The sequence below is a fragment of the Scyliorhinus canicula genome, chromosome 2 (genome assembly GCF_902713615.1).
Source record: "Scyliorhinus canicula chromosome 2, sScyCan1.1, whole genome shotgun sequence".
In the NCBI taxonomy this organism is placed as follows: Eukaryota; Metazoa; Chordata; class Chondrichthyes; order Carcharhiniformes; family Scyliorhinidae; genus Scyliorhinus; species Scyliorhinus canicula.
Window position 1 is genome coordinate 192,836,891 of NC_052147.1, and position 24,843 is coordinate 192,861,733.

The 24,843-nt window shown below is 48.3% G+C and overlaps 1 protein-coding gene across 7 annotated transcripts in view; it reads left to right on the top strand.

Moving 5' to 3' along the window:
* cerkl (ceramide kinase-like) overlaps nucleotides 1-24,843 on the top strand; it is a 215,705-nt gene that overhangs the window by 117,756 nt on the left and 73,106 nt on the right. For all 7 annotated transcript variants that reach the window (XM_038789257.1, XM_038789258.1, XM_038789261.1 and 4 more), the window contains one exon: nucleotides 13,455-13,589. In XM_038789257.1, the coding sequence (XP_038645185.1) occupies nucleotides 13,455-13,589 (135 nt within the window). The remainder of the gene's footprint in view (nucleotides 1-13,454; nucleotides 13,590-24,843) is intronic.

Genomic DNA, 24,843 nt, shown 5'->3' on the forward strand with positions numbered 1-24,843 from the left:
CTCTGCCAGCTTCCCTCTAAGTTCCATATTCTCTTTCTCGATGTCCCTGACATCCACTTTGCTCATCCTATTTCGTTCTTCTAATTCTGCCCGGAGCGTCTGAACGACCTCCTCAGTGCCTCGCAACTGTGCCAAACAGGACACGATTGCCATCGGCTTGCGTGATTTACTAAGGTTTTTCTTATGAATTTGAGAGAGGTTCTCCCACCAAGTATGTCCTATACTTCCGGGACCTGTCTCCTCATTCATACAGAACTCTTTCCAAAGGGGCCATCCCTTTCCTTGCAGATACTTGCGGAGTTCCAGCTCCCACACGGGACACTGACCTACTCGGCTACTGCTGGTCGCTGCGACCATAAACCGTTCTGGGTTCATGAGGCGTTCCATTGCCTGCATGGCCATTTTGTCTTTCTCTTAAATTTGGAACAGGGGGTGTTGAGGTTATGTTTTACGAGACGGGTAAGGCTTACGCTATGTTCCGTTCACAATACTCCCGAAAGTTTGTCGCAACAAAAATGCTCTCAGGTTTTCCTTACAACCCTGTTAGTACGCATGCACAAAACACACTTCCGAATTACGTTTATTCGTTTGAACACCTTGATTACTTGTGATTTTTTTTTCTTTTTCTTTACTCAGTTTTCTAATTCAAATTTCTGGGTCCTCGACGGAGTGGGGGTGCCACTTGTAACTGCGTCCCGTCAGGATGTCGCCACTAAATGTTGCGCGTTTTACTGGAGTGTATTAACACGCCTCCGTTTAAAGGCCGTGTGCTTAACACTGCTATGGCTCTGTGTATGTAATTATGCTCAGGAGTCGCCAGGTGCCGCATTTAGACACCTCACAAGTATATCAAGGTCAGGTTCAAAGTAATAAATCTGTACACCGATTAGTAAGTCCAAACGATTGATATTTATTATGACAAATAATAAATACACATGCATACGCTAAAGAGACTAACTTACTTCTAATACTAAACAACTGAAATACTTATCTAGACAGGAACAGGCAAGGTCAGGGAGCAAGGCCTTCATCCCGTTCTTGGTCTGCAATTCTCAGGTACTTAAAGTTGTCAGGGTCTAGCAAAGTCTGGATCCCGTAGCGATCGTCGTAGTGGCACTTACAGTTCGATGGCTGATGGCTCAACGGCTGGTGATGGAACTGGAGTCAGGATGCGATGTATCAGCAAAGCGATGAAAACAGCAGAGAGCCGGAGCCAAAAACAGACCGAACCATGTGCGGGGTCTACTTTTATAGGTCCCCCAAAGTCCGTGCCCCTTCGGGGCGGTCTTTTACCTGCCATGTATCGATTGGGCCTTTTCCCAATCGATACCTTCCAAACCCCCCAATCTGAGGGTCGCTTCTCGATGGGTGGGGCGGTACCTATGGTTCTTTGTGTTGGATACTATGGTGCCGTTCTGTCTGGGCGTCTACTCAAAAGTATCCATTCATACTTAAATGTTTCTATTGTGCGGGCCTGGATCTGGATCACCTCATTACTATGTAGATCTTGTTTCCATTTACACCTTTGGCTGACACTCTGCACCTGGCCACAAACTGGTTTCTGTACGTGCAGAATGCTAATTAGTCTTCTGCAAACTGTTTGTCCTTGCTAAGACTGTTTTTTCCCTGCAGCCTTAGCAGTTCTCCATTTTGTAGCCCAGTGTCCATCTTAGGTGGCTACAAAAGGTGCAGCCGGAGCCACCCACCACTGCACTTCATCTCAAAGGTGGAGAATTCCACCCTACATTTCAGAAGCAATCAATGTAAAAATAAAAGCAATGGAGTGTACATTTCCTGAAAAAAACACGGCATGCTTCTTTAAATAAGTTGATAAGGTAAGCCAATTGAATAATAATGTATCAGGTAGATGGTACAAAGATACATTCCCAAAATCTGTTATCCATGAAAATCCAACCTCTTTCCCTTCTTATCATTTATGTTTGTGGCAAATACTCAAGCTACAACTGAAAGTCATGCATTTTAAAGTGTTTTCAGTGGTACATCTCTGGGGCAGATCTGGAATCCCAGATCCTTGCTGCCTCACTTTCTCAAGACTATTTTCTTGCTACCCAAAGAAAGGCAGCGTCCTCCAAAGGAACCCTTCATAAGATATTGTTCGTCGCTGCCATCCCCAACCCCCTCTTGTTGGAAGTAATTAGCCTGGATAGCCCAGCTTGAGCAGGGCTCCTATCTAGAGGCAGAAGCATGAGGTTGTGGGAAGTGTTCAAGTGAGAGACCCAATGAACCCCACCTTTAAACAGAATGCCCAAATATTTTGATGTTTTCAGAAGTAAGATGGTCCAAAGTCTCAATGTATTGACCCCCAGAAGATATTACGCAGGAGAGAGTCCTTTTCTACAATTTCTCAATTCTTTTCGTTCTTTCACTGTCTGGTTTAGCTGTGTTTTTCTTGAGATTCACTTAAAAATTGGAGTAAAAGCTATTGTTCTTGATGACAAGGTAGACAAGTTGAGGAGCTGTAGGAAGCCTTCAATGGCTGCACGAATTGATGTGTTGATGGAGCTCTAAATAATCTGACCAGTTCTGGAACTTTGTGCAAGGGACTAGCTCCCCCTTTCCATTTTCTCAACTCAGTAAAATATGTTTTTTTTAATCACTTAAGACTCCAGTGTTGTATTTCCCCTATTCATGCCAGTCTTTCAAATCCAATTCGTATGCAGATTAGAACACTGTGGCACGTTGTTTGTTCACCCTCCTGGCTGTAACAGCTCCTGGGATTTTTCAGTCAGCTGTGGTGCTGTTTTATCCTTGGTGTCCTGCTGCCATTAATATATTCATGTGGAGTATATCTTGATTTGTGCCAGTTGCAACAGATCAATTATTTCCACCCTGTAAATGTTGCCTTTAAATTCATGCCCAGAATAACTGTTCATAGCCATGTGGCGAAACATATTCGCCCATGATGCTTCCATATACATTATTAACAAGTCAAAAGTGCCTAACTTACTTTACTTAAAGTTGAATCTGAAACCCAAGTCAAGATTTAAATTCTGAACCCTGGTGCAAATACCAGTGATGGCTGGGAATTAAACTAAGGTACATTATTTGTGTTATACCACTATTCTCATCCCCATACCTATTACCTGAGAATTTGTAGTTTTAATAGTTACAAACAATTAACTGTGGGTTAGTCAATCTTAGATGGGCATTTTCAAATCCGTGCAATCTATTTTAAAGGTGAAAGGGTTAATATTTCTTCATTTCCTGAAGACAAGTAATATTTTCTCTATTAAAATACTGGCAATAGTCATTTTTTTAATGACCAAACAACTCAAAGATATGACTCATGAAATGTAAAATGCTATGTATTTCAATAAACATTATTGGGACATTAATTGTCGACAAACCTTTTGAAATATATACATTTTACAGAGTATCCAAAATATCGAAAAGACATGTAAACTATAACATTTTAATTAGAATACATTCAAAATTTAACTAATTTCACAATATTTATTTTCTTTTATATCCTCTTGAAGTTTTCCCCTATCAGAGTCTGACTAACAGCAGAGAATCTCCTTTTTGCACCTGCTCCTGCTGTGGCCCCAGTGTTTGGCAGACTAGAATGCAGCAAATTGTAGTATCAGATCTCATCACCAACTGTGCGCCAAGGTTATCATTGAATCCCTGTTGAGAGGCGTTCCCTTCCATTCCCCAAGAGAGGATTTTTTTCTGTTGCCTTTTGTTTTAAATCTGATCTGTGATCCCAGTATTTTCCCTTATTTGCCCCTCCATAATTCTATAGAGATGGTGGAATGAGTCATTCCAGCTCTTCTAACATCTTCCTGTACTCATTAGCTGGTCAGGACTTCATCAGCCAGAAGATCATTCAAGTGCCAGAGACATGTAACAAAGATGCTCTTGGAGAAAGTGTGAAAAAGGAGAATAAAAATATTTAAAAAAACAAAGATGCTCTTAGTGAATTAGAGGAAATGTACTTAAAGTTTATTACACTTTGCAGATTTTCTCAAGCTGTATTGAAATTGAAATTGTTAAATCTTAAGAACCTTAACCAATTAGAAAATTTAGAGGCATTTCTTGCCTCCGCACATAATAATGTGACGTGCTGGTGAAGCTGAAAACTCACTTCAAACAGAGGAAGGTTTCTTTCCCTGTATTTATTATCGCTCCAGAAATGATTATACATTTCTAATTCAGCAACCGTCTTCCAGTTGTTCAGAGTCTTGAAATTTTGGCATTATTTACTCAACATCTGATTTTTCTGTGATGTGAAAATAAATTCTAAAATACATTTTGACACAAATTGCTATTTTATTACAAGTGATATGCACCGATGATTAATGAATAAATTCTGAATACTTTTTTTTTAGGATGCTGGATTTTTAGTTGTGTAAGGCAGTGTGGCGGCGCAGCACATCAATTTACAAATGGCGTTAGTTTGCAGAGTAATTGGATTTAAATTGGGATTCTTACGCATAATTAGTTTTCGATCCACATGCCAGGCGATCTATGGTTCAGTGGTGATGTTCACCATAGAACTGATGCATGCTTCCACATGGAGAGTGAATGGTTGGAAGAGGCTGAATCTAGCCTGTCAAACACAATTCACAGAGCAGTATGTGGAAACATCTGGAAGTGGATTGAGGTTTGGATGATTTGAAGAGACCCAAAGAAGGCTGGGACAAGTCTCTGAGGTATTTAGTGTTTTATTGGCTTTGCATTTCTGGCTGTAATAATGGAAAAACCGTCGGTCTTCACCGACATTATTGCATAAATTTGACAGCAATTTGTGGCACATGAGATGCACATGAAAATTTGGAACTTGCAGTCGTCAATACCATGTTACTCCACAGAGTATATGCCAATGTAATCAGCACAGAATCAGTAATTTGATGTAAACTTCAGTATTTTATGTACTAACCTTGCTGCAAAAATTATTGAAAAAAGTTAATGTTCTTGAAAGAAGTGGGTCTGAGTTTTGAATACCGTATTAAATCAGGAGGTTATTTATGAATGCCCGCCTTCTCAACCTTGCCCTTCGCCTGAGGCATGGTAATGCTCAGGTTAAATCACCAGCAATCAACTCTCCCCCTCAAAAGGGAAAGCAGCCTATGGTCATTTGAGACGATGGCAACTTTATCTTTACCTAAATCTGGATTATTGCTGGACAATATTTCTGACTCTGAAAAGCAAATCTAGAAGTCTTGAGCAGCATTCTCTCCATTCCGTGATTAAAAATTCTATAGATTTAAAAACAATTAAAAGTCTTTTTTATATTACCTTTTGAAATTTGTTTGTGGTATTTCACTTCTACTTTACTTCAACATTTAAGCTTTAACCTTTATTTCATTTTCTGTAAAATGATTTAAAAATGAGTGATAATAAGGGTACGATCGAATCAAATGGGAACTATGTCCCATAGTGAGCGAGTTTAGCCACGTGTTTACTTGCACTCGCAGAGCCGCTATCTAATGTGGCTCTGGTTAGATATGGGGCCTCAGCGGGGAATGCACGGCTGAGGTCGCACTTAGTCCCATTTCCTGCACTAAAGAGCCCCACTCACCAAAACTCCTCAGTGCAGGGAGAGATTGGGGTGCCAATTTTAAATGGCGCCCCATCTCTCCAGTCCCCCAGGCCCCAATTCACTGTAAGGGGGTCTTTGTGGCCACACCCACGCAGGGCACACTCCTGTCTGCTCGCCACCACACAAGAAATGCCAGCCTGGCACCCTGACAATGCCCCTGCCAGCGGGAAGTGCCACCTGGGTGTGGTGAATGTGATTCACACCAGATTATAATCTGTATATACATGTGTCTGTATTGTAAGTGCAGTTGCACTACCTGTCCTCCAGGGGGAGTAGCTCTGGGAATGCTCGAGTTGTACGGGGCTTCTCCCTTGGCTCTGCCCAGGACTCCTCCCCCGGAAGCTGCTGTATAAAGATCAGTGCCACATGGCCAGCCGGCCAGTTCACCGAAAGTTCAATGGCTAATAGGCTGGCTCTGTTGTGAGTATATTAAAACCGCTATTCTAATCCTACAAGCACGTGTCCGTAGAATTGTTGGTTCCAACAATTTAATATACTCAGGAAACAGTCGAAGAAATCATGGAAGCAGCCCTCAAGCCCGTACGCCTAGAACTCGACCCAGAGGATGCAGAGGCTAAGAAAATTTTCTCCCACTGGCTGAGATGTTTTAAAGCCTACCTGGCAGAAGCCAGCACCGCCGGAACAACGGAGGAACAAAAACTCATCCTACTGCACGCGAGGGTAAGCCACAGAATATCCACACAGCTGAATCCGGCCAGTTCTTACACCGCAGCGCTGGCAATATTGGACAAAATGTACGTTAGGCCCATTAACGAGGTTTATGCACGCCACGTGTTTACGACCCGCCGTCAGCGGCCTACAGAAACGCTAGCCGAGTTTGTAAGGGAATTGAAAAATCTTTCCAATGACTGTAATTATCAAGCCGTTACCGCGGCTGAACATAGGGAGCTTGCTGTGCGGGACGTTTTCGTGGCGGGCCTTAGGTCTAACTATGTGCGCCAAAGACTGCTAGAAAAGGGGGCCCAGGACTTAGACACTACTGTGGAGGCTGCTACCACTATGGAAGTTTCCTTCCGCAGCCTTACCTCGTTTCCCGCGGACCCCGCGACCTCATCGTTGACCCCCGACCAACAGTCCCCCCAAGCCTGTGCCGCAGGGCCCCCCAGCTACCGCGCTGCCGAAGCCAGTTACTCTGCTGCCCCAGCCAGTTACTCTGCTGCCCCAGCCAGCTACTCAGCTGCTCCAGCCTGCCATTTCTGTGGCCAAAGCCAGCACCCGCGGCAGCACTGCCCGGCCCGTAACGCGACCTGCAGCAGCTGCGGGCGAAAAGGACACTATGCCAGAGTGTGTCTGGCGAAGAAAGCCCCAGCCTCTAACCCTCCCATGGCTCAAAGCACTCGTTCCCTGAATTCACAGGCCTGCAGGCCCCGAAATGCTGCAGCCTGTATGCCGACTCTGCCCCCACCCGACTCATGGGGGCGGCCATCTTGGCAATCCTCCTCCATGCAGCCGGCCATGTGCGACTCATGGGGGCAGCCATCTTGGCAATCCTCCTCCATGCGGCCGGCCATGTGCAACTCATGGGGGCGGCCATCTTGGGATCCATCCCCTTCAAACTCTGAAATTCACCTCGACGACTACGAACTCAGAGGGCAGTCATCACGGGGCCACTCCAGCAGAGCTGATCGAGCCGCCGACTACCCGCAACTCAGCGCAGTCACCCTGGATCAATGCCGCCCCAAGCACCTACGAAGTTCGACGGCGGAGGTCCAGATCAACGGGTACAGCACGCTATGCCTCTTTGACTCCGGGAGCACCGAGAGCTTTATACATCCAGAGCTGGTAAGACGCTGTTCGCTTTCTATTTTTCCGGTGAGCCACACTATCGCCCTCGCTTCGGGCTCTCACTCAGTCCAAATCCAAGGACGCACCGTTGCTACGCTCACAATTCGAGGCGCTAGTTATTCTAAATTTAAACTTTATGTCCTGCCCGACCTCTGCGCGCCACTCTTATTAGGCCTGGATTTCCAGTGCAACCTCAAGAGCCTCACCCTCAGCTTCGGCGGGCCCCTGCCCCCACTCACTATCTGCAGCCTAACCACGCTGCGCTTCTCCCCCCTCCGCTCTTCACCAATCTCACTCCAGATTGCAAGCCAGTAGCTACTCGCAGCAGGCGATACAGCCTACAGGATAGGGTCTTTATCCAATCGGAGGTCCGACGGCTGCTCAGTGAGGGGATCATAGAGGCCAGTAATAGTCCCTGGAGAGCTCAGGTGGTGGTCGTCAAGACCGGGGAAAAATTTTGCATGGTCGTCGACTATAGCCAGACCATAAATCGCTTTACGCTCCTAGACACGTATCCCCTCCCCAGAATTGCAGACGTGGTTAATCAGATCGCCCAATATCGGCTATTTTCCACGGTGGATCTGAAGTCTGCATACCACCAGCTCCCAATCCGCCCGGAGGACCGCCACTACACGGCATTCGAGGCCAATGGCCGCCTCGCCCATTTCCTCCGGGTCCCTTTCGGCGTCACGAACGGGGTTTCGGTGTTCCAACGAGCAATGGACCGAATGGTAGACCAGTACGGGCTGCGGGCCACGTTTCCGTATCTGGACAATGTTACCATCTGCGGCTATGACCAGCAGGACCACGACGCCAACCTCCACCGTTTTCTCCAAACGGCACAGAAATTAAATCTCACTTATAACAAGGAGAAATGCGTTTTCCGCACAAACAGACTGGCCATCTTCGGCTACGTCGTGGAGAACGGAGTCCTGGGCCAGGACCCGGACCGCATGCGCCTCCTCCATTCCAACCCCCAGTACGCATTCGTGGAGTTCCCGGACGTTCGCCAGGACACAGTATCCCTTCGGGACCTGGCACCCGCTGGATCCCCCTACCCCCGCTGAGGAACCCCTTACCCCGTTCCCTATGCTGCCGCCCCCTTGCGCCCCCGATTCCGCACGCTCACCCCACCGGTTCCACGCGCCAGAACCAGCCCGCCCCCAGCGCCCCAGTCTCCGGTCGAGCCAGAGGTGTATAAAGTTCGGACGAGACCCACCCCGGAGTCTGCCATCGTACCTCCGCTCTCAACACCCACACAGCCACCGCAAGAGGCTGCAACCCCGGTGCTCCGCAGATTGAAAAGAACAATTCATCCACCGGACAGACTAATTCTGTGAGCCACCACCCCCGCTGGACTCGATTTTTTTCACAGGGGGTGAATTTGGTGAATGTGATTCACACCGGATTATAATCTGTATGTACATGTGTCTGTATTGTAAGTGCAGTTGCACTACCTGTCCTCCAGGGGGAGTAGCTCTGGGAATGCTCGAGTTGTACGGGGCTTCTCCCTTGGCTCTGCCCAGATTCCTCCCCCGGAAGCTGCTGTATAAAGATCAGTGCCACATGGTCAGCCAGCCAGTTCACCGAAAGTTGAATGGCTAATAGGCTGGCTCTGTTGTGAGTATATTAAAACCGCTATTCTAATCCTACAAGCACGTATCCGTAGAATTGTTGGTTCCAACACTGGGCACCTTGGTAGTGCTTGGCTGGCACCCATCCTGGCGGTGCCAAGTTACCACCTTGCCAAGAGGGGATGCCCCTGGGGGCCTTCAATTACCTGGGAGACCCCATGAGTGCTGTTCCATCTGGTCCCTGTTTGTGGAGACCAGTACTGAACGGCGCTTTCCCGAGGTCTCCAAGGCAAAGGAGTTAGATCCCAATGCTTTGGTTACTTCAGGGAACTGCAAATTAGTGTGAGACTAGCTGTCCCTGTACTCGAAGAGAGGTGGGGGGCTGTCCCTGGCTGGGGTGATCTGCCATGGGGGGAGAGGGTGCTCCGTTGGAGAGACAACCACATGCGGCACCACCATGCCAACCCCAGAATCATGTGTACCCATTCTGGGGGCAACCCTTGTTCCTGCCTGTCTGCCCCAACGACCGCCCATAACTCCCACTGACAGCAGTAGCTTCTGGTCGTATGGCTGAAGGCTATTGCTAATAAGGAATTGGCAGTTGTGGTCAAGTGAGCTCTTCACACATCCCAAGTGGATTCCCATGGGTGGGTGTGCCATTTAGCATGTGGGAGTTATTGCCTTGCAACCCAAACAGACCGTGATGCCTGGATACTGCCTGAACACAGTGGGAGGCCACACATTCAAACACCCAGGGGCTGGGCCCTAGCCCTCGGGACATGCCCATGGCCAGAGAGTGGGTGAGTACAATGGAGAGGGGACCAGCGCCCAGTCCAGGTAACTTTATGTGCGGGTCTGGGGTCCGTGGGCAGGGCGTTCCGGCTGTGAGGAGGGGGGCAAGCAATCGGGGAATGGAGTGCCCCTGGTGAAAGACATCGCTATTTGTCAGTCTAACACCCTCTCCCAATTCCTTACAGATATTGGACGGTATGGATGAAATTTTGGACCCCAAGGAACTTGCCCTAGTGATGCTGCTGGCAGGTCGGGTGGCCAGAAGCCGGCAGCAGCAACGTCAACAGGGCCTGCCCCACACCCTGAGGACCCGGTTGCCCATCAAGCCAGGGTGAGACCCAGAGGGGAAGTCCGTGATGGCCCAGGGTGTACAAGCAACGCTGATCTTTCGAGCAGATGGGGGATAGCGCGTGCTGCAGAAGGATCCGCCTCAACAAGCAGGAAGTGCAGCACCCATGTCATGTACTCGTGCACTTGGTATCATGTGGCGGAGGAAGCCGTAAAGGTCACCGCAGCCTGAACGTTTACACCTTGAGATCCTTCCAGGTCTCCAGCTGTATCCTGTGTGGCATCTCACAGGCGACAGCCACAGGTGCATCCAGCAGGTCATTGATGCCCAGTTTGCCCCGGCAGAAAACTTATATAAACTTTGACACAGATCAAGCCCAACAAGATGTTTGGGCAGCAGAATTTGCCATTGTCAGAATACCCCAGGATCAAGAGCTGATAGACTGCACACATGATGCCTTGCGCTCTCCAGGCCTTCTGGTTGTACCCTACGTCAGTGTTTGTCAAACTTTTTTTCCAGGGATCCATTTTTACAACCAGCCAACCTTTCGGACCCAGCCCGGCCAATCTTCATGACCCACGCCGGACCGACCTTCACGACCAACGCCGGCCGCCCTTCGCGACTCACCATTTTCTCTTACCTTGTAACGTTTAGGTAAAATGTGGTGAACCTCCAATTTCTAGAGGATGAAAACATTTTCAGTTTCTGCATTTTTTTCCTGTAAGTTTTAACAAATAAAAGCTCCCTCAAACTTGTAAAAAACAAAAGGCTGCGCAACGATGAGCGGGCATGCATGTGTAGTGCGGCCGCAGTTTTTTAATATGTTCATGACTATTTTGAAGGCCACTTGCAGCCGGTGTCAGTATGGAGGCCGGAGACCAATGCAGAGACCCGATACCATGTGGCAACCCGGGCTATCATTGAGCGATGCATCGGACTGCTCAACATGTGGTTCTGATGCCTCGACCGCTCTGGTGGTGCCCTGCAGTACACCCCTACCCAAAGGGTCACCCGGTCTGCTATGCCCTCCACAATCTGACGCAGCAGCGGAGCGGTGAGGTGGAGGATGAGGATCACGTGGCCACCTTCGAGGAGGAGGACGTCAAGGACGATGAGGAGGCGCGGGACCAGCTGGGGCTGGACACAATCCCAGGGAGAAACCGGATGACCAGCTGGAGGCTGCAGGACAGGTAGAAATGGCGAGGGTCTGGCAGGCCCGGAGTGCCATGGAGGCCCTCATACTCGCCTGCTTCACATAAGATGTGGTCTGGTCCGTCAGTGCTATCTTCCACCCCACCCCCTCGTTTCCCACCCTCCCACGGTCTGTGTAACATCACTCCAGGGTGCTGGGACTGTGTCAGCACTGCCAGGAGGTCACTGTCAAGGGTAGGGGAGGGGGTGTGATGATAACCCACAGAGAGCTAAGCGCTGTTGCTCCTCAATCTATGTCATAGTCTGACCCCTGCCTGTCTGCTTAGTGCTTGCTCACACCCATCAGCTGCACGCAGTGTGAATGGAAGGTGGGTGGTCGGGGGGCAGGACTACCATGCCTAGGGAGATGGGGTAAGGATTTGGAGGTCAGCCCACATTGCAGAAGAAAGTGATGGAGGCATCAATCTTGTGGTGAAGGATTTTTAATGTATCACACAAATGTCCACACCACTGCCCCATTCTCCCAATGGTGCCGCCTCACTCTCCACCACCCTCACGCTCCCTCACCCCTTACACTCTCCGCTTACCCCCTACTTCCCTCTTTCCCCCCCCCTCCCCCCCCCCCCCCCCCCTTCCTCCAATGCCCTCTCGGTGATCCTTTATGCTCTTAGCCTTCTTTGCTGTAACACTGCGTCTAGGTGTTTCTCCAGGATGCACATCGGAGGTGTACGCAGCAACTGCTTACCACATCCCGTGGTCTTCGATGCCCCTGACAGGCATCCTCTGGGGGCTCGGGCCCAGTGGATCCTCACCTCTGTGACATGCACCAACCTCCACGTTGGTGACCGCTCTGTCCTCGGCCACTCCCGCAACCACAAAGGGCCTATTCCTCAAAGGTGGTGAGGATTCTGATGTCCAGCACCCCGCCGCCATTCTGGGCCCTCTCCTGACGGTTGTGGGACAACGTCTCCCGTGGAGACACAGAGAGGGCATCGTTAGCCGCATATGTGGTTCAACGCAGGGGGCCGGAGGGGGAGTGGATGTTCTAGGTAGGTGGTTGGGGGGAGGTCTTGGGGTGGGGGGGGGAGGGGGAGAAGGTTCTGGTGAATGTACGGCATGCGTGGGCAGGGCACTGTATGGTGCTGGACAGTGGCATTGCCATGTCAATTGCAGCCTTGTTTGCGGGGGGGGGGGGGGGGAAGAGGGGTCCGGTGACAACTGACCCATGTGGCCCGGTGTAGATCGTTGATGTTCTTGTGGCACTGTATTCTCCTAGTGACACTGCCCGAGCTGATGACCGCTGCCACTTTCTCCCAGGTGACACTTGCTGACTTTCTGGGACCCTCGGGGCGGGGATGGGGACGGGGGACGACAGGACATCTCTCCTGGCCTCGACCGCTTCTAGGATCCTTCCCAGGTCTGCATCCCTGAATCATGGGGCCGGTCACCTCGGCGTCATGGCTGCGAGCTGAGTGGGGTTGGCTGTGCAAGAGCAGTTCATGTGCTCCTCTATCTTGTTAGTGGGGGGCTGACGATCACGGTCCCAGTAAATCGGCTGGCAAACCTTCATTTGCGGCGCAAAGCCCGTGGGGCCTCCTTAAGTGGACCAATTAACGGTGAGTTGCGGTGATGGTCTTGCTCGGCCAAGCGCTGGGAAGCTCGTGGCAGTTCCCGCTCGCTACCACACTTTTTGCGGCGGAACCGTGCCCCATGTCTTTCAAAGAAAATACTTCAATTCACGATAGAAGATTAACATCATTTGTTCATATTCTGTGTATGGTTTTGAGGCAGTTATAGACATCGTTATGATATGTTCTGAGGATGGAGGATATTTTCTGGAGATAAAGATCTGCACTCCAATTGACATTGACTTTTGTGTTTTTAAAAAAGATTTTAAAATCTTGCTGAATTAAATCTGCGAATGCTGTCGCTAGGTTCCTGTTTTGACTCAAGAAAAGAGTACATTTGATCTATAAATTCATGCAAGTTTTAAGAAACGAATTCTGCAACTCAATTGTGAAGGTCAACGGAGGAAGTGACTGCAGGGTGAACTTGGAATTTTGTATGATCAATCTAGAAATTTAATTTGTAGGTAAATATAAAATAAAAGCAAATGCAATAAAGCAATTGCTGACAGGTAAATTGAAAATGTATCCATAGGGGACCTATGCACACAACAAAAATATAGTTCTAATTATTGTTAATAATTATTGCAAATAACTAAGCAAACCACAATGGAATAAGATTTGAATTATTTATTTTATTTATTTTACAGGATATTTTCCAAAGAGACCAAAGTTCCTGAAAATTATCATTAACCCACATAGTCACAAAAAGGAAGCTAAGCAAGTCTACTATGAACAAGTTGCACCTCTTTTCAAGTTGGCTGACATCAAGACTGACATCACCAGTAAGTTAGCCAGAATTTCACGTGTACAACTCGATATCTGATACTTGAGACTGGTACCTGAGCATTGGGGATCTTTCATTATCTGCATGATTTAGTATAAGGTGCCAAGCTGAATGGATTGCTAAGCCTGGATTTTCACTGAATTGAGACGAATTAGGAGCCCTGTAAAAATGGCCGGTGGAAACCAATCCCGGGATTGTTTCCCCATTTCCATTTCCAACTATTTTCACTGGCATGGGCTCTGGGTGCTGGTTGTCAGCTCACACCCACCAGTCCTACCCTTGCCAGCTCCATTGCAGGGGTGGGCAATTCAAATCCATCCTGCAATTTTGGTGGAGTTGGGCTCCTTCAGTAAATTGATGTGGTTCACAGCCTTTCAGAGTAGGCGTGAACCATGGCGAAATGGCCATCAAGTGGGGAACTAAAAAAAACAGTCACTAGGTTCTAGAATTCTTCCATTGTAAGCCTTTGAAATATAAGACAAATATTTGTTCTTTCAATTTCAATAGTTAGATACAGTATTCGAAGTTAAATGTGTTTTACTGCAGTGATTGATTATAGGAATTTGTATTGCAACGGTAAGTTGATACATTGGTCAGAATTTTGTAAGTGTTGAGATGCATTTGAGTACATTTCCCATTTGAAAAATAGCTCAAATACATGTAAAACTGAAGAACACATTGTATGGCACCTCTAGTGTAATAATCTGAAGTGATTTTAATGCTCAGAGTCCTAACAAAATGAAAAAGAAATCTTCAGCAGCTTTGACGATGAGAAAAAAAATCCTCCGCCTACTCATGGGCTACTTTGATTAACAGGATGTCTGCTCTTGCTTAGAAACAAAGGCTATCTGTTTTTTCAATTTCAGTAAAGTCCACTGTTTATATTTTCAAGGGGTTATTATAACAGCCAATTATGACTGCTTGGCTGGGTTTGAAAAGGTCAAGAATGACTTATCTCAATGGGGAGCTGTGTTCACATTTTGATTGATAGTTTTAAGACATTACTAAAGGATTATCTGTCTTTGATGTGGTTAGTGAAATAGATGTCTGTTTATTTTTACAACAGATTGACCACTTGAGAGGATTAAAATTTTTAGAATGGATTTTATTGAATTCTTTTCAGTATGAACTATGTTTGAATAAGAATAATTATATAGTTGTCTTTTCATCTCCATTTCAATGGCCTGACTCCTGAGGTCTGCCCACAGTGGAAACTAGGTGAGTGTATATGGATGATATCTGGGTGGGGGGCATGGAGGGGAAATGTGGGTTATGGGGAAATGGAGGTGAAATGGGGTAAATAAGGGGACGTGGAGTCAGGAAGAGGACATTGGGAAATATGAAGTGACACAGATGGGCATGGGGGTTATGGACGAGTATGGGGGGGGATGGAGGTGGAATGAGGAATATGAGGGGCTTGGAGGGGGCATGTGGCATATGTGGTGGCATATGTGGGGGCATGAACAGCATATGGAGGCCTTCTTCATCGTGGCCGGGGACCTCAACAAGGCCAGCCTCACGAGTGTGCTGCCAAAATTCCACCAGCACATCTCCTGTCCCACCAGGAGCGACAAGACTCTTGACCACTGCTACAAAAAAATCAAGGCGCCTACCGTTCCATTCCCCGACCGCACTTTGGGAAATCAGACCATGAGATGATGCTCCTTCTCCTGGCACACAAGTAGAAACTTAAGTGGGAGAATCCGGCTAAGAAGGTCATGCAGTGCTGGTCCAAGGAAACAGAAGAGCTCCTACATGACTGCTTGGAGATAGTTGACTGGTCCATATTTAAGATCTCACGAGACCAATCTAAATGAATATGCCACCACTGTCACAGACTTTATCAGCAAATGTGTGGACGACTGCGTGCCAAAGAAAATAGTATGTACGTTCCCCAACCGGAAACCATGGTTAAATTGGGAGATTGACTCCCTACTGAAGGTCTGGTCTGAGGCGTTCAAGTCAGGCAACCCTGACCGATACAAGAAATCCAGGTACGACTTCTGCAGAGCTATCCGGGATGCCAAGAGAGAATATCAGACCAAGCTAGAGTCACAGACTAGCCGGTTGTGGCAAGGCCTAAACAACATAAAAGGCAACAAAGCGAAGCCGAGCAGTATCTCTGGCAGCAGCGTACCCCTCCCCGGTGAACTCAATGCATTCTATGCTCGGTTCGAGCTGGAAACCATCAATCCACTGTTGAGTGCCCCAGCAGCCCATAACTCACCCATACCCACCATCACCGCTTCCGAAGTCAGATCGACTTTCCTGAAAGTGAGCCCTCAGAAGGGGACGGGTCCGGACGGGATTCCGGAGATAAAGAACCTAGTGGAGTGGTGTCAGCATCAATGGGACTGAGGTGGTGATGGTTAACAGCTTCAAATCCTAGGGGTACAAATTGCCAAAAATCTGTCCTGGGCCACCCACGTCGACGCTACCACCAAGAAAGCATAACAGCGCTTATACTTCCTCAGGAAACGAAGAAAATTCGGCATGTCCACATTAATTCTTACCAACTTTTACAGATGCACCATAGAAAGCATCCTATCTGGCTGCATCACAGCCTGGTATGGCAACGACTCGGCCCAAGACCACAAAAAACTTCAGAGATTTGTGAACACAGCCCAGTCCATTACACAAGCCTGCCTCCCATCCATTGACTCGATCTACACCTTCCGCTGCCTGGGGAAAGTGGGCAGCATAATCAAACACCCCTCCCACCCACTGTACTCACTCTTCCATCTTCTTCACGTACGAACAAACTCAAAAACAGTTTCTTCCCCGCCGTTAGACTCTTACGGACTAACCTGATCAAGACTACACCCCTGTACGCTTCACCTGATGCCGGTGTCTATGTAGGCACGTTGTGTACCTTGTGTTGCCCGATTATGTATTTTCTTTTCTTTTCATGTACTTAATGATCTGTTGAGCTGCTTGCAGAAAAATACTTTTCACTGTACCTCGGTACACGTGACAATAAACAAATCCAATCCAACCCTGGTTGTGCACTCAGAGCGTGCGTGGACCAGCTGGCAGATGAGTTCGCGGACATCTTCAACCTGTCCCTATTCTGCTCCAACGTCTCCACCTGCTTCAAGAAGACCACCATTATACCGGTACCAAAGAAGAACCAGGCAACGTGCTTCAATGTCTATTGTCCGGTGATTCGGACATCAATCATAACAAAGTGCTTTGAGAGGTTGATCTTGAAGCGCATTAACTCCACACTCCCAGAACACCTTGATCCACTTCAATTTGCATTCCACAGCAGACGCCATCTCCCTGGCCCTAACCTCATCCCTAGAGAATCTCGACAACAAGAACTCCTACTTCAGAATCCTATTTATTGACTACAACTCCGCCTTCAACACCATAAACCCAGCCAAGTTCATATCAAAGTTCCAAAACCTAGGACTCGGCTCATCACTCTGCAACTGGATCATCGACTTTCTGACCCACAGACCACAATGAGTAAGAATAAATAACAACACCTCCTCCACGATAGTCCTCAATACCGGGGCCCTGCAAGGCTGCATACTTAGCCCTCTACTATACTCCCTATACACACGACTGCGTGGGAAAATTTAGTTCCAACTCCATCTACAAGTTTGCTGATGACACGACCATGGTAGGTCGGATCTCGTACAACGGTGAGTCAGAATACAGGAAGATGATAGAGAACCTATTGGAGTGGTGCAACAACAACAATCTATCCCTCAATGCCAACAAAACTGAAGAGCTGGTCATTGACTTCAGGATACAAAGTATTGTACACAGCCCTGTCTGAATCAACGGGGCAGAGGTGAAGATGGTCGACAGCTTCAAATTCCTAGGTGTGCACATCACCAAAAATCTGTCCTGGTCCACCCACGTCAACGCTACCACCAAGAAAGCACAACAGCGCCTATACTTCCTTGGAATCTAAGGAAATTCAACATGTCCACAACTTTTGCAGATGCACCATAGAAAGCATCCTATTTGGCTGCATCACAGCCTGGTATGGCAACTGCTCGGCTCAAGACCGCAAGAAACTTCAGAGAGTCGGGAACACAGACCAGTCCATCATACAAACCTTCCTCCCATTCACTGACTCCACCTACACCTCTTGCAGCATGGGTAAAGCGGGCAGCATAATCAAAGACCCCTCCCACCCGCTTACTCGCTCTTCCAACTTTTTCTATCAGGCAGAAGATTTTAAAAGTCTTGAGAACGCGCACAAACAGATTCAAAAACAGCTTCTCCCCCGCTGTTACCAGACTCCTAAACGACTCTATTATGAACTGACCAGTGTGGAGTCTGCACCTTCTCTCCCTGTCTGCATGGGTTTCCTCTGGGTGCTCCGGTTTCCTCCCACAGTCCAAAGATGTGCAGGTTAGGTGGATTGGCTATGATAAATTGCTCTTAGAGTCTAAAAGGGTGAGGTGGGCTACTGGGTTACAGGGATAGGGTGGAGGCATGGGCTTAAGTAGGGTGCTCTTCCCAAGGGCTGGTGCAAACTCGATAGGCCAAATGGCCTCCTTCTGCACTGTAAATTCTATGATTCTATGACCTGATTAATACTACACTTTTGTATGCTTCACCCGATGCCGTTGTCTATGTATTTACATTGTGTACCTTGTGTTCCCCTATTATGTATGTTCTTTTTAAAAAAAAATATTTTCATGCACTAAATAATCTGTTTGAGCTGCTCGCAGAAAAATACTTTTCAATGTACCTCGGTACACATGACAATAAACAAATCCAATCCAATGTGGGTTTGAGGGCCTGATATTCACATTAAAGCTGGGCTGATGTCCCAGTAAACAGAAGGATACTCTAGCCTGCTGGCTGAGCCATCCACCCATCTCCATTGTCGACTTGGGCTTGCCTCCGGAGACAGAGGACTCAATTCCACCCGGATCCACATCCTCAGAATGAAAATATGGTGGCTAGCGGCCTTTTTAATGGTGATGGGTTGGGAAATTTCCTGACTTGACTTTCCCACCTCTTCCACGAAAGTCCAACTCCAAATCCCTGCCTTGACTATGCACATGGCTTCATTAATTAGTGTATATACTAAAAAAAATACAGATGCTTAGCACAATCATTACCTCAATGTGTTGTAATTTGAGAAGTGTGATGCTGAAATATTATTGTGTACAGCTAAATGCTGAAGAGCTAAGTAAAAAACCATGTCTCATTAGATAAATTTAATTCTATAAAATAATGCCTCTAAATTTCCAATCAGACATCCAGATACTCATGGTAGAGCATATTCTGATACTATTTCAATTGCAGAAGGGCTGCTGGTTAAAAATTGCTTTCAGACTGAGGGAATAGGGAGAGATATAAAAAAAGGTTATAAAAAAAAATTTAATTAAAAAAAACAAATTAAAAATTAATTAAATAAAATAGAGATAGTGGGTCAAGTGATGTGTTATTTCTGCATGATGTGGGAGCTGCTGGACCCCATTGTGGTTCTCAGAGACCATGGGCGGGATTCTCTTAGGCCGCGCCGGAGAATCGCCTGGTTGGGCGCGAATCGCGCAATGCCGCCCCGATGGTGGTTCGCCGATTCTTCGGAGAGCGGAAAATCGGCGCCATTGGCACCGGTGCGGTCAGCGCGGCGCGTTGGGGGCCCCTCTACACTGGCGCCGTTCACACCTGGCGGCCTGGTGGGGGGGGGGGGGGGGGGGGGAAGAGGGGTCCGCCCCCAGAGGGTGGCTCCGATGTGGCATGGCCTGCAATCGGGGCCTACCGATCGGTGGCAGGCCTCTCGGGCTGGGGGCCTCTTTTGTTCCACGCAGGCACCTGTGACCTACGGCATGTTGCGTCGGGGCAGGCGTGGAGAAGGGAGGCGCTACGCATGCGCGCATTGGCGCCGGTCCCACTGCGCATGCGCAGACTCACAGCGCCCATCTGACGCCGGGATCGGCAGCTGGAGTGGTGTGGGTCGCTGACCCCCTATAGAGGTCAAAATCGCTGCTCCTGAGGCCATGTTGACGCCGTCGAGAAACGCGACAGCATTTACGACGGCGTCAACACTTAGCCTCTGGATTAGAGAATCCCGCCCCTATCTGTTCTAAATGTTGGTTGCTTGAGGAATTCCAGCTCGGAGTTGATGAGCTGGATTCTGAGCTTTGGATGCTGCGACACAACAGGGAGGGGAGAGGTACCTGGACACTGTGTTTCAGTAGGCAATTACACCTCTTAGAATAACTAACTTAAATTCAACCAGTAGTCAGGAACAAGAGGGTGTGGCTGCGAGTGAGGCATTTAGAGGTATCTGGCAGGTAGTGTTGCAGGAGCCTCAGCTCTTGTCTCTGTCGAACAGGTTTGAGATTCTTGCTCCCTGTGTGGATGGGAACAGGGAGTGCAGGGAGGATGAGCAAATTGATCACAGCACCATGGTCCAGGGAGCCGTTCAAGTGGCGGGAGAGAAAAGAAATGTTGTCGTAATTGAGATAATATAGTTGGGGACATTGACACTGTTCTCTGTGACCAAGATCGAGAATCACGAAGGCTCTGTTACCTGCCTGGTGCTCAGGTTCGGGATATCTCAACTGAGCTGCAGAGGAACTTGGAGTGAGAGGGTAAAGATCCAGTTGTCGTGATCCACATAGGTACCAATAATATAGGTAGAACAAGGAAAGAGGTTTTGCTAAGGGAGTATGAACAGCTAGGAGCTGATTTCTAAACAGAACCAAAAAGGTAATAATCTCTGGATTACTACCTGAGCCACAAGCTAATTGGCACAGGGTCAATAAGATTAAGGAGGTAAATGCATGTCTCAAAGATTGGTGTGGGAGGAATGGTTTGAATTCATGAGACATTGGCGTTAGTGCTGGGGAAGAGGGGACCTGTTCCGATGGGACAGTCTTCATCTGAATCATGGGACCAGTGTCCTGGCGAACCGCATAACTAGGGCTATAGATGGGGCATTAAACTAAATAGTGGGGAGGAGGGTTCAGTTGTATGGAGAATTAGAAAACCAAAGTTAAAGGAGAAGGTAGAAGTGCAAGTTAATGATGAGAACTTTAAACTAATTAAAGGGGTTTAACTCTTCAGGAAAGGTTAGTAAAGTTTCCAGAACACGTCATAGATGTGATATAGGGTCAGAAGGCATAGAATCTGTGTCAGTAGAGTTGAGGAATCGCAAGTGAAGAAAGACCCTGATGGGGGTTATGGACAGGTCCCCTAGCAGTCGTCAGGGTGAGGGGCAGAAAATATATCAGGAGGTAGAAAAGGCATATAAGAAAGGCAATATTACAGTAATCATGGGGGACTTCAACATGCAGGTGTACCGGGAAAATCAGGTTGGTAGCGGATGCCAAGAAAAGGAATTTGTGGAATGACGAGATGGTTTTTTGGAGCAGCTTGGGACAGAGCCCACTTGGGAACATGCAATTCTGGATTTGGTGATGTGTAATGAGGCAGATCTGATTAAGGTGAAGAAACCTTTCGGGAGCAGTGACCACAATCTGATAGAATTTACCCTGCAGTTTGAGAGGAGAAGCTGGAGTCAGGTGTAATGGTTTTAGATCTACAAAGACATGAGAGAGGAGCTGGCCAGAGTTGATTGGAAAGGGAGCCTAGCAGAGAAGACAGTGGAACAGCAATGGCAGGAGTTTTTGGAGGTTATTCGGGAGGCACAAAAGAAATTCATTCCAAAGAGGAGGAAACATGCTACGGGGAGGACGAGGCATCCATGGAGGACGAGGCATCCATGGCTGACGAGGAAAGTCAGGGACAGCATAAAAGTAAAAGAAAAAGCATACAATGTGGCGAGGATTAGTGCGAAACCAGAGGATTGGGAAGCTTTTAAAAGTGAGCAGAGGACAACTAAAAAGGTAATAAGGTGGTTGGGGGGGGGGGGGGGGGGGGGGGGGGGATGAAATATCAGTGTAAGCTAGCTCGCACTATAAAATAAGATAGCAAGAGTTTCTCACCTTAAGTTCCTCAATCAGGTCTGCCTCATTACACATCACCAAATCCAGAATTGCCTGTTCCCAAGTGGGCTCTGTCACAAGCTGCTCCAAAAAAACATCTCATAGACATTCCACAAATTCCTTTTATTGGGATCCACTACCAATCTGATTTTCCCAGTTCACCTGCATATTGAAGTCCCCCTGCAGCATGGTAGCACAGTGGTTAGCACCATTGCTTCACAGCGCCAGGGTCCCAGGTTCGATTCCCGGCTTGGGTCACTGTCTGTGTGGAGCCTGCACGTTCTCCCTGTGTATGCCTGGGTTTCCTCCGGGCGCTCCGGTTTCCTCCCACAAGTCCCGAAAGACGTGCTGTTAGGTGAATTGGACATTCTGAATTCTCCCTCTGTGTACCCGAACAGGCGCCGGAATGTGGCGACACAGTAACTTCATTGCAGTATTAATATAAGCCTCCTTGTGACAATAAAGATTGTTATTATTTTTAAAAAGGTAAGAGAGAGGCAAGAGTATACTTTGGACCACTGGAAAATGAGGCTGGAGAAGTAGTAATAGGGACAAAGAAATGGCAGAGGAACTGAATATTACTTTGCATCAGTCTTCATGGAGGAAGCCACCAGAACTTCAGGAGAATCAGGGGATAGAGGTGAGTGTAGTGGCCATCACTGAGGAGAAGTTTCTGGGGAAACTGCAAGGTCTGAAGGTGGATATGGCACCTGGACCGGATGGACTACACCCCAGGTTCGAAAAAAGTTAGCTGAGGTGATTGTGGAGGCATTGGTTGTGATCTTTCAGGAGACAGGGAGTGTCCCAGAGGACTGGCAAACAGCTAATGTGACACCCCCATTTAAGAAGGGAGGAAGGCAGAAGATAGGAAATGATATGCTGGTTAGCCTGACTTCGGTCACTGGTAAGATTTTAGAGCCGGAACTCCAGTGGCGGCCATGGAGGGAAAGATCGCACCTTTGGCAGCTCCCGCTCATGGTGGGCTTTTTGTGGCTTTTACGCGGGATTGTTGCAGGAATTTTGTAAAGTAACGGTGTAGAAGCGAGAACAGAAGGAGGAGACCCCTAGTTTATGGAGCTGCGGCCCAGAAAAAATCAGAAAAGGAGGAACCAGAAGGTGGTGGTGAGTGAGGAGCAGATATCGAGTGTGGAAATGGCAGATGCACAGGGTCCGGCCCTGTCAGCTCAGTGGTCGATGGACCAGTTGGTGAGCTTCCTAAACGAGAGGTTCACCCAACAACGTAAGGAGTGTGCGGAGGACCTGGCCCGGGCGTTGGACTCGATCGAGGCGGTGGTTGACCGCGTGAAGGCGAGACTGACAACCAAGGAACAGGTGATCCAGAGGCTGGTGGAGCTGGCGGGGGAGCATGAGGAACAGTCCACCTCGATGGTAGCAGAGATTGGATTGCTGCAAGACCAGTGGAAGCGACTGCTGGAGAAAGTGGAGGACTTAGTGAACCGTTCTCAGAGGCAGAACATTCGGATTGTGAGTCTGCCGGAGGGAAGAGAAGGATCGGACGCTGGTGCATTTGTGGGGAAGATATTGCAGAAGGTGCGTTCGACAGACTGTTGGAGGTGGACCGGGCCCACAAGGCGCTAATGTGCAATATCCAGCGGGGTGAGCCCCCGAGGGCGATGGTGGTATGACTGCATCGGTTCCTGGACAGGGAACGTATTATGAGGTGGGCCAGGCAGACGAGGCGATGTATGTGCGAAGATGTCGGGATCCAGGTGTACCAGGACCTGGGAGCAGAACTCACAAAGAGCAGGGCGCTCTTTAATAAGGTCAAATCAGCCTGTAGAACAAGGGCATAAAGTTTGGACTGCTGTACCAGACCGGCCTATGGGTGACCTATGAGGGTTGGGAACTGTACTTTGGCTCAGTGGAGGATACAGTTGACTTTTTGAAAGAGAATAAACTGATAGGAAAAGGAGGTCCTTGAACTTTGACTGCGGGGAACTGAGCTGTGCTTTGTAAAACTTTTAACTTTTGATTTGCAATATTCGGACTTATTTCAGAGGTTCTGTTTGTTTCTTTTCGTTTTTTCGGTTCTGTTTGGGATTAGGTTAGTATATAGTACTTTGTTAAGGGAGGAGGTGTCGGCCTTTGTGCTCGGTCCTTGTGGGGGTTTGTTGTTTGTTTTTGCTTTTTGCCTTTGTTTTGATTGTTTGCACTAAGAGCTGAGGAGAGGGGAACCAGTAAGATGCTAGGCGCCAGGGGCGGGTGCAGCCAGGCTAGCTTGGAGGCTTGTTCACGGAAGCAAAGTGGGGGGTGAGCTGAAGACCGATGTCCGGGGGGGGGGGGGGGGGACTAGACTGCTGACAGGGAGGGGATTTTCAAGGTGGTGGAGGAGGAGGGTTGCTGGCGGTAGTTGCCTGAGCAAGCCTCCAAGCTAGCCTCCAAAAGCTGAGCGGCCCCAGCAACCCAAAAAACCTTTTATAGAACTCAACCGAATATCCATCAGGTCCCGAGGCCTTACCCGATTGCATTGCCCCCAACCCGTCTATAACTTCCCCAAGCCTAATTGGGGCTTCCAAGCCTTCCACCAACTCCTCATCTATCCTCTGGAATTCTACCCCCACCCCGAGAATCGATTCATACTCTCCTCCTCGACTGGGAGTTCCGATTTATATAATCGCTTCTAAAATTTCCGAAATACATCATTCACCCCTGCCGGATCCACCACCATCTTCCCGCCTTGTATCCTTTACTTTCTAATCTCTCTCACCGCCTTCTGTTTTCTCAGCCTATGCGCCAGCATCCTGCTGGCTTTTACCCCATAATCACTGACCGCCCCCTTAACCCTCCTCAGCTGTCCCTCCGCCTTGTCTGTGGACAGGAGCTCAAATTCCAGCTGTAGTCTCTGACGCTCCCTCAGGAGCCCATCATCCGGATATTCCGCATACCTCCTGTCCACCAGCAAAATTTAGCCTAACAGCCTGTCCAACTCAGCCTGTTCAGCCCTTTCCTTATGGGCCCAAATTGAAATGAGTTCTCCCCAATAACCGCTTTTGGTGCTTCCCACACCACCCCAGCCAAGAACTCACCCGTGTCGTTGATCCTTATGTATCCCCGAATGGCCTCCCTCACCCGCTCGCACACCTCATCTTCCACAAGTAGCCCTACATCTTACCTCCATTGAGGCCGCTGGGTCTTTCCTTTGCTAACTTGCAGGTCTACCCAGTGTGGGGAGTGGTCTGACACCACAATTGCTGAGTATTCAGTATCCACCATCTCAGCCAGCAGCGTTTTGTCCAGCACAAAGAAGTCTATCCGGGAATACATCTCATGCACATGGGAGTAGAATGAAAACTCCTTGCTCCT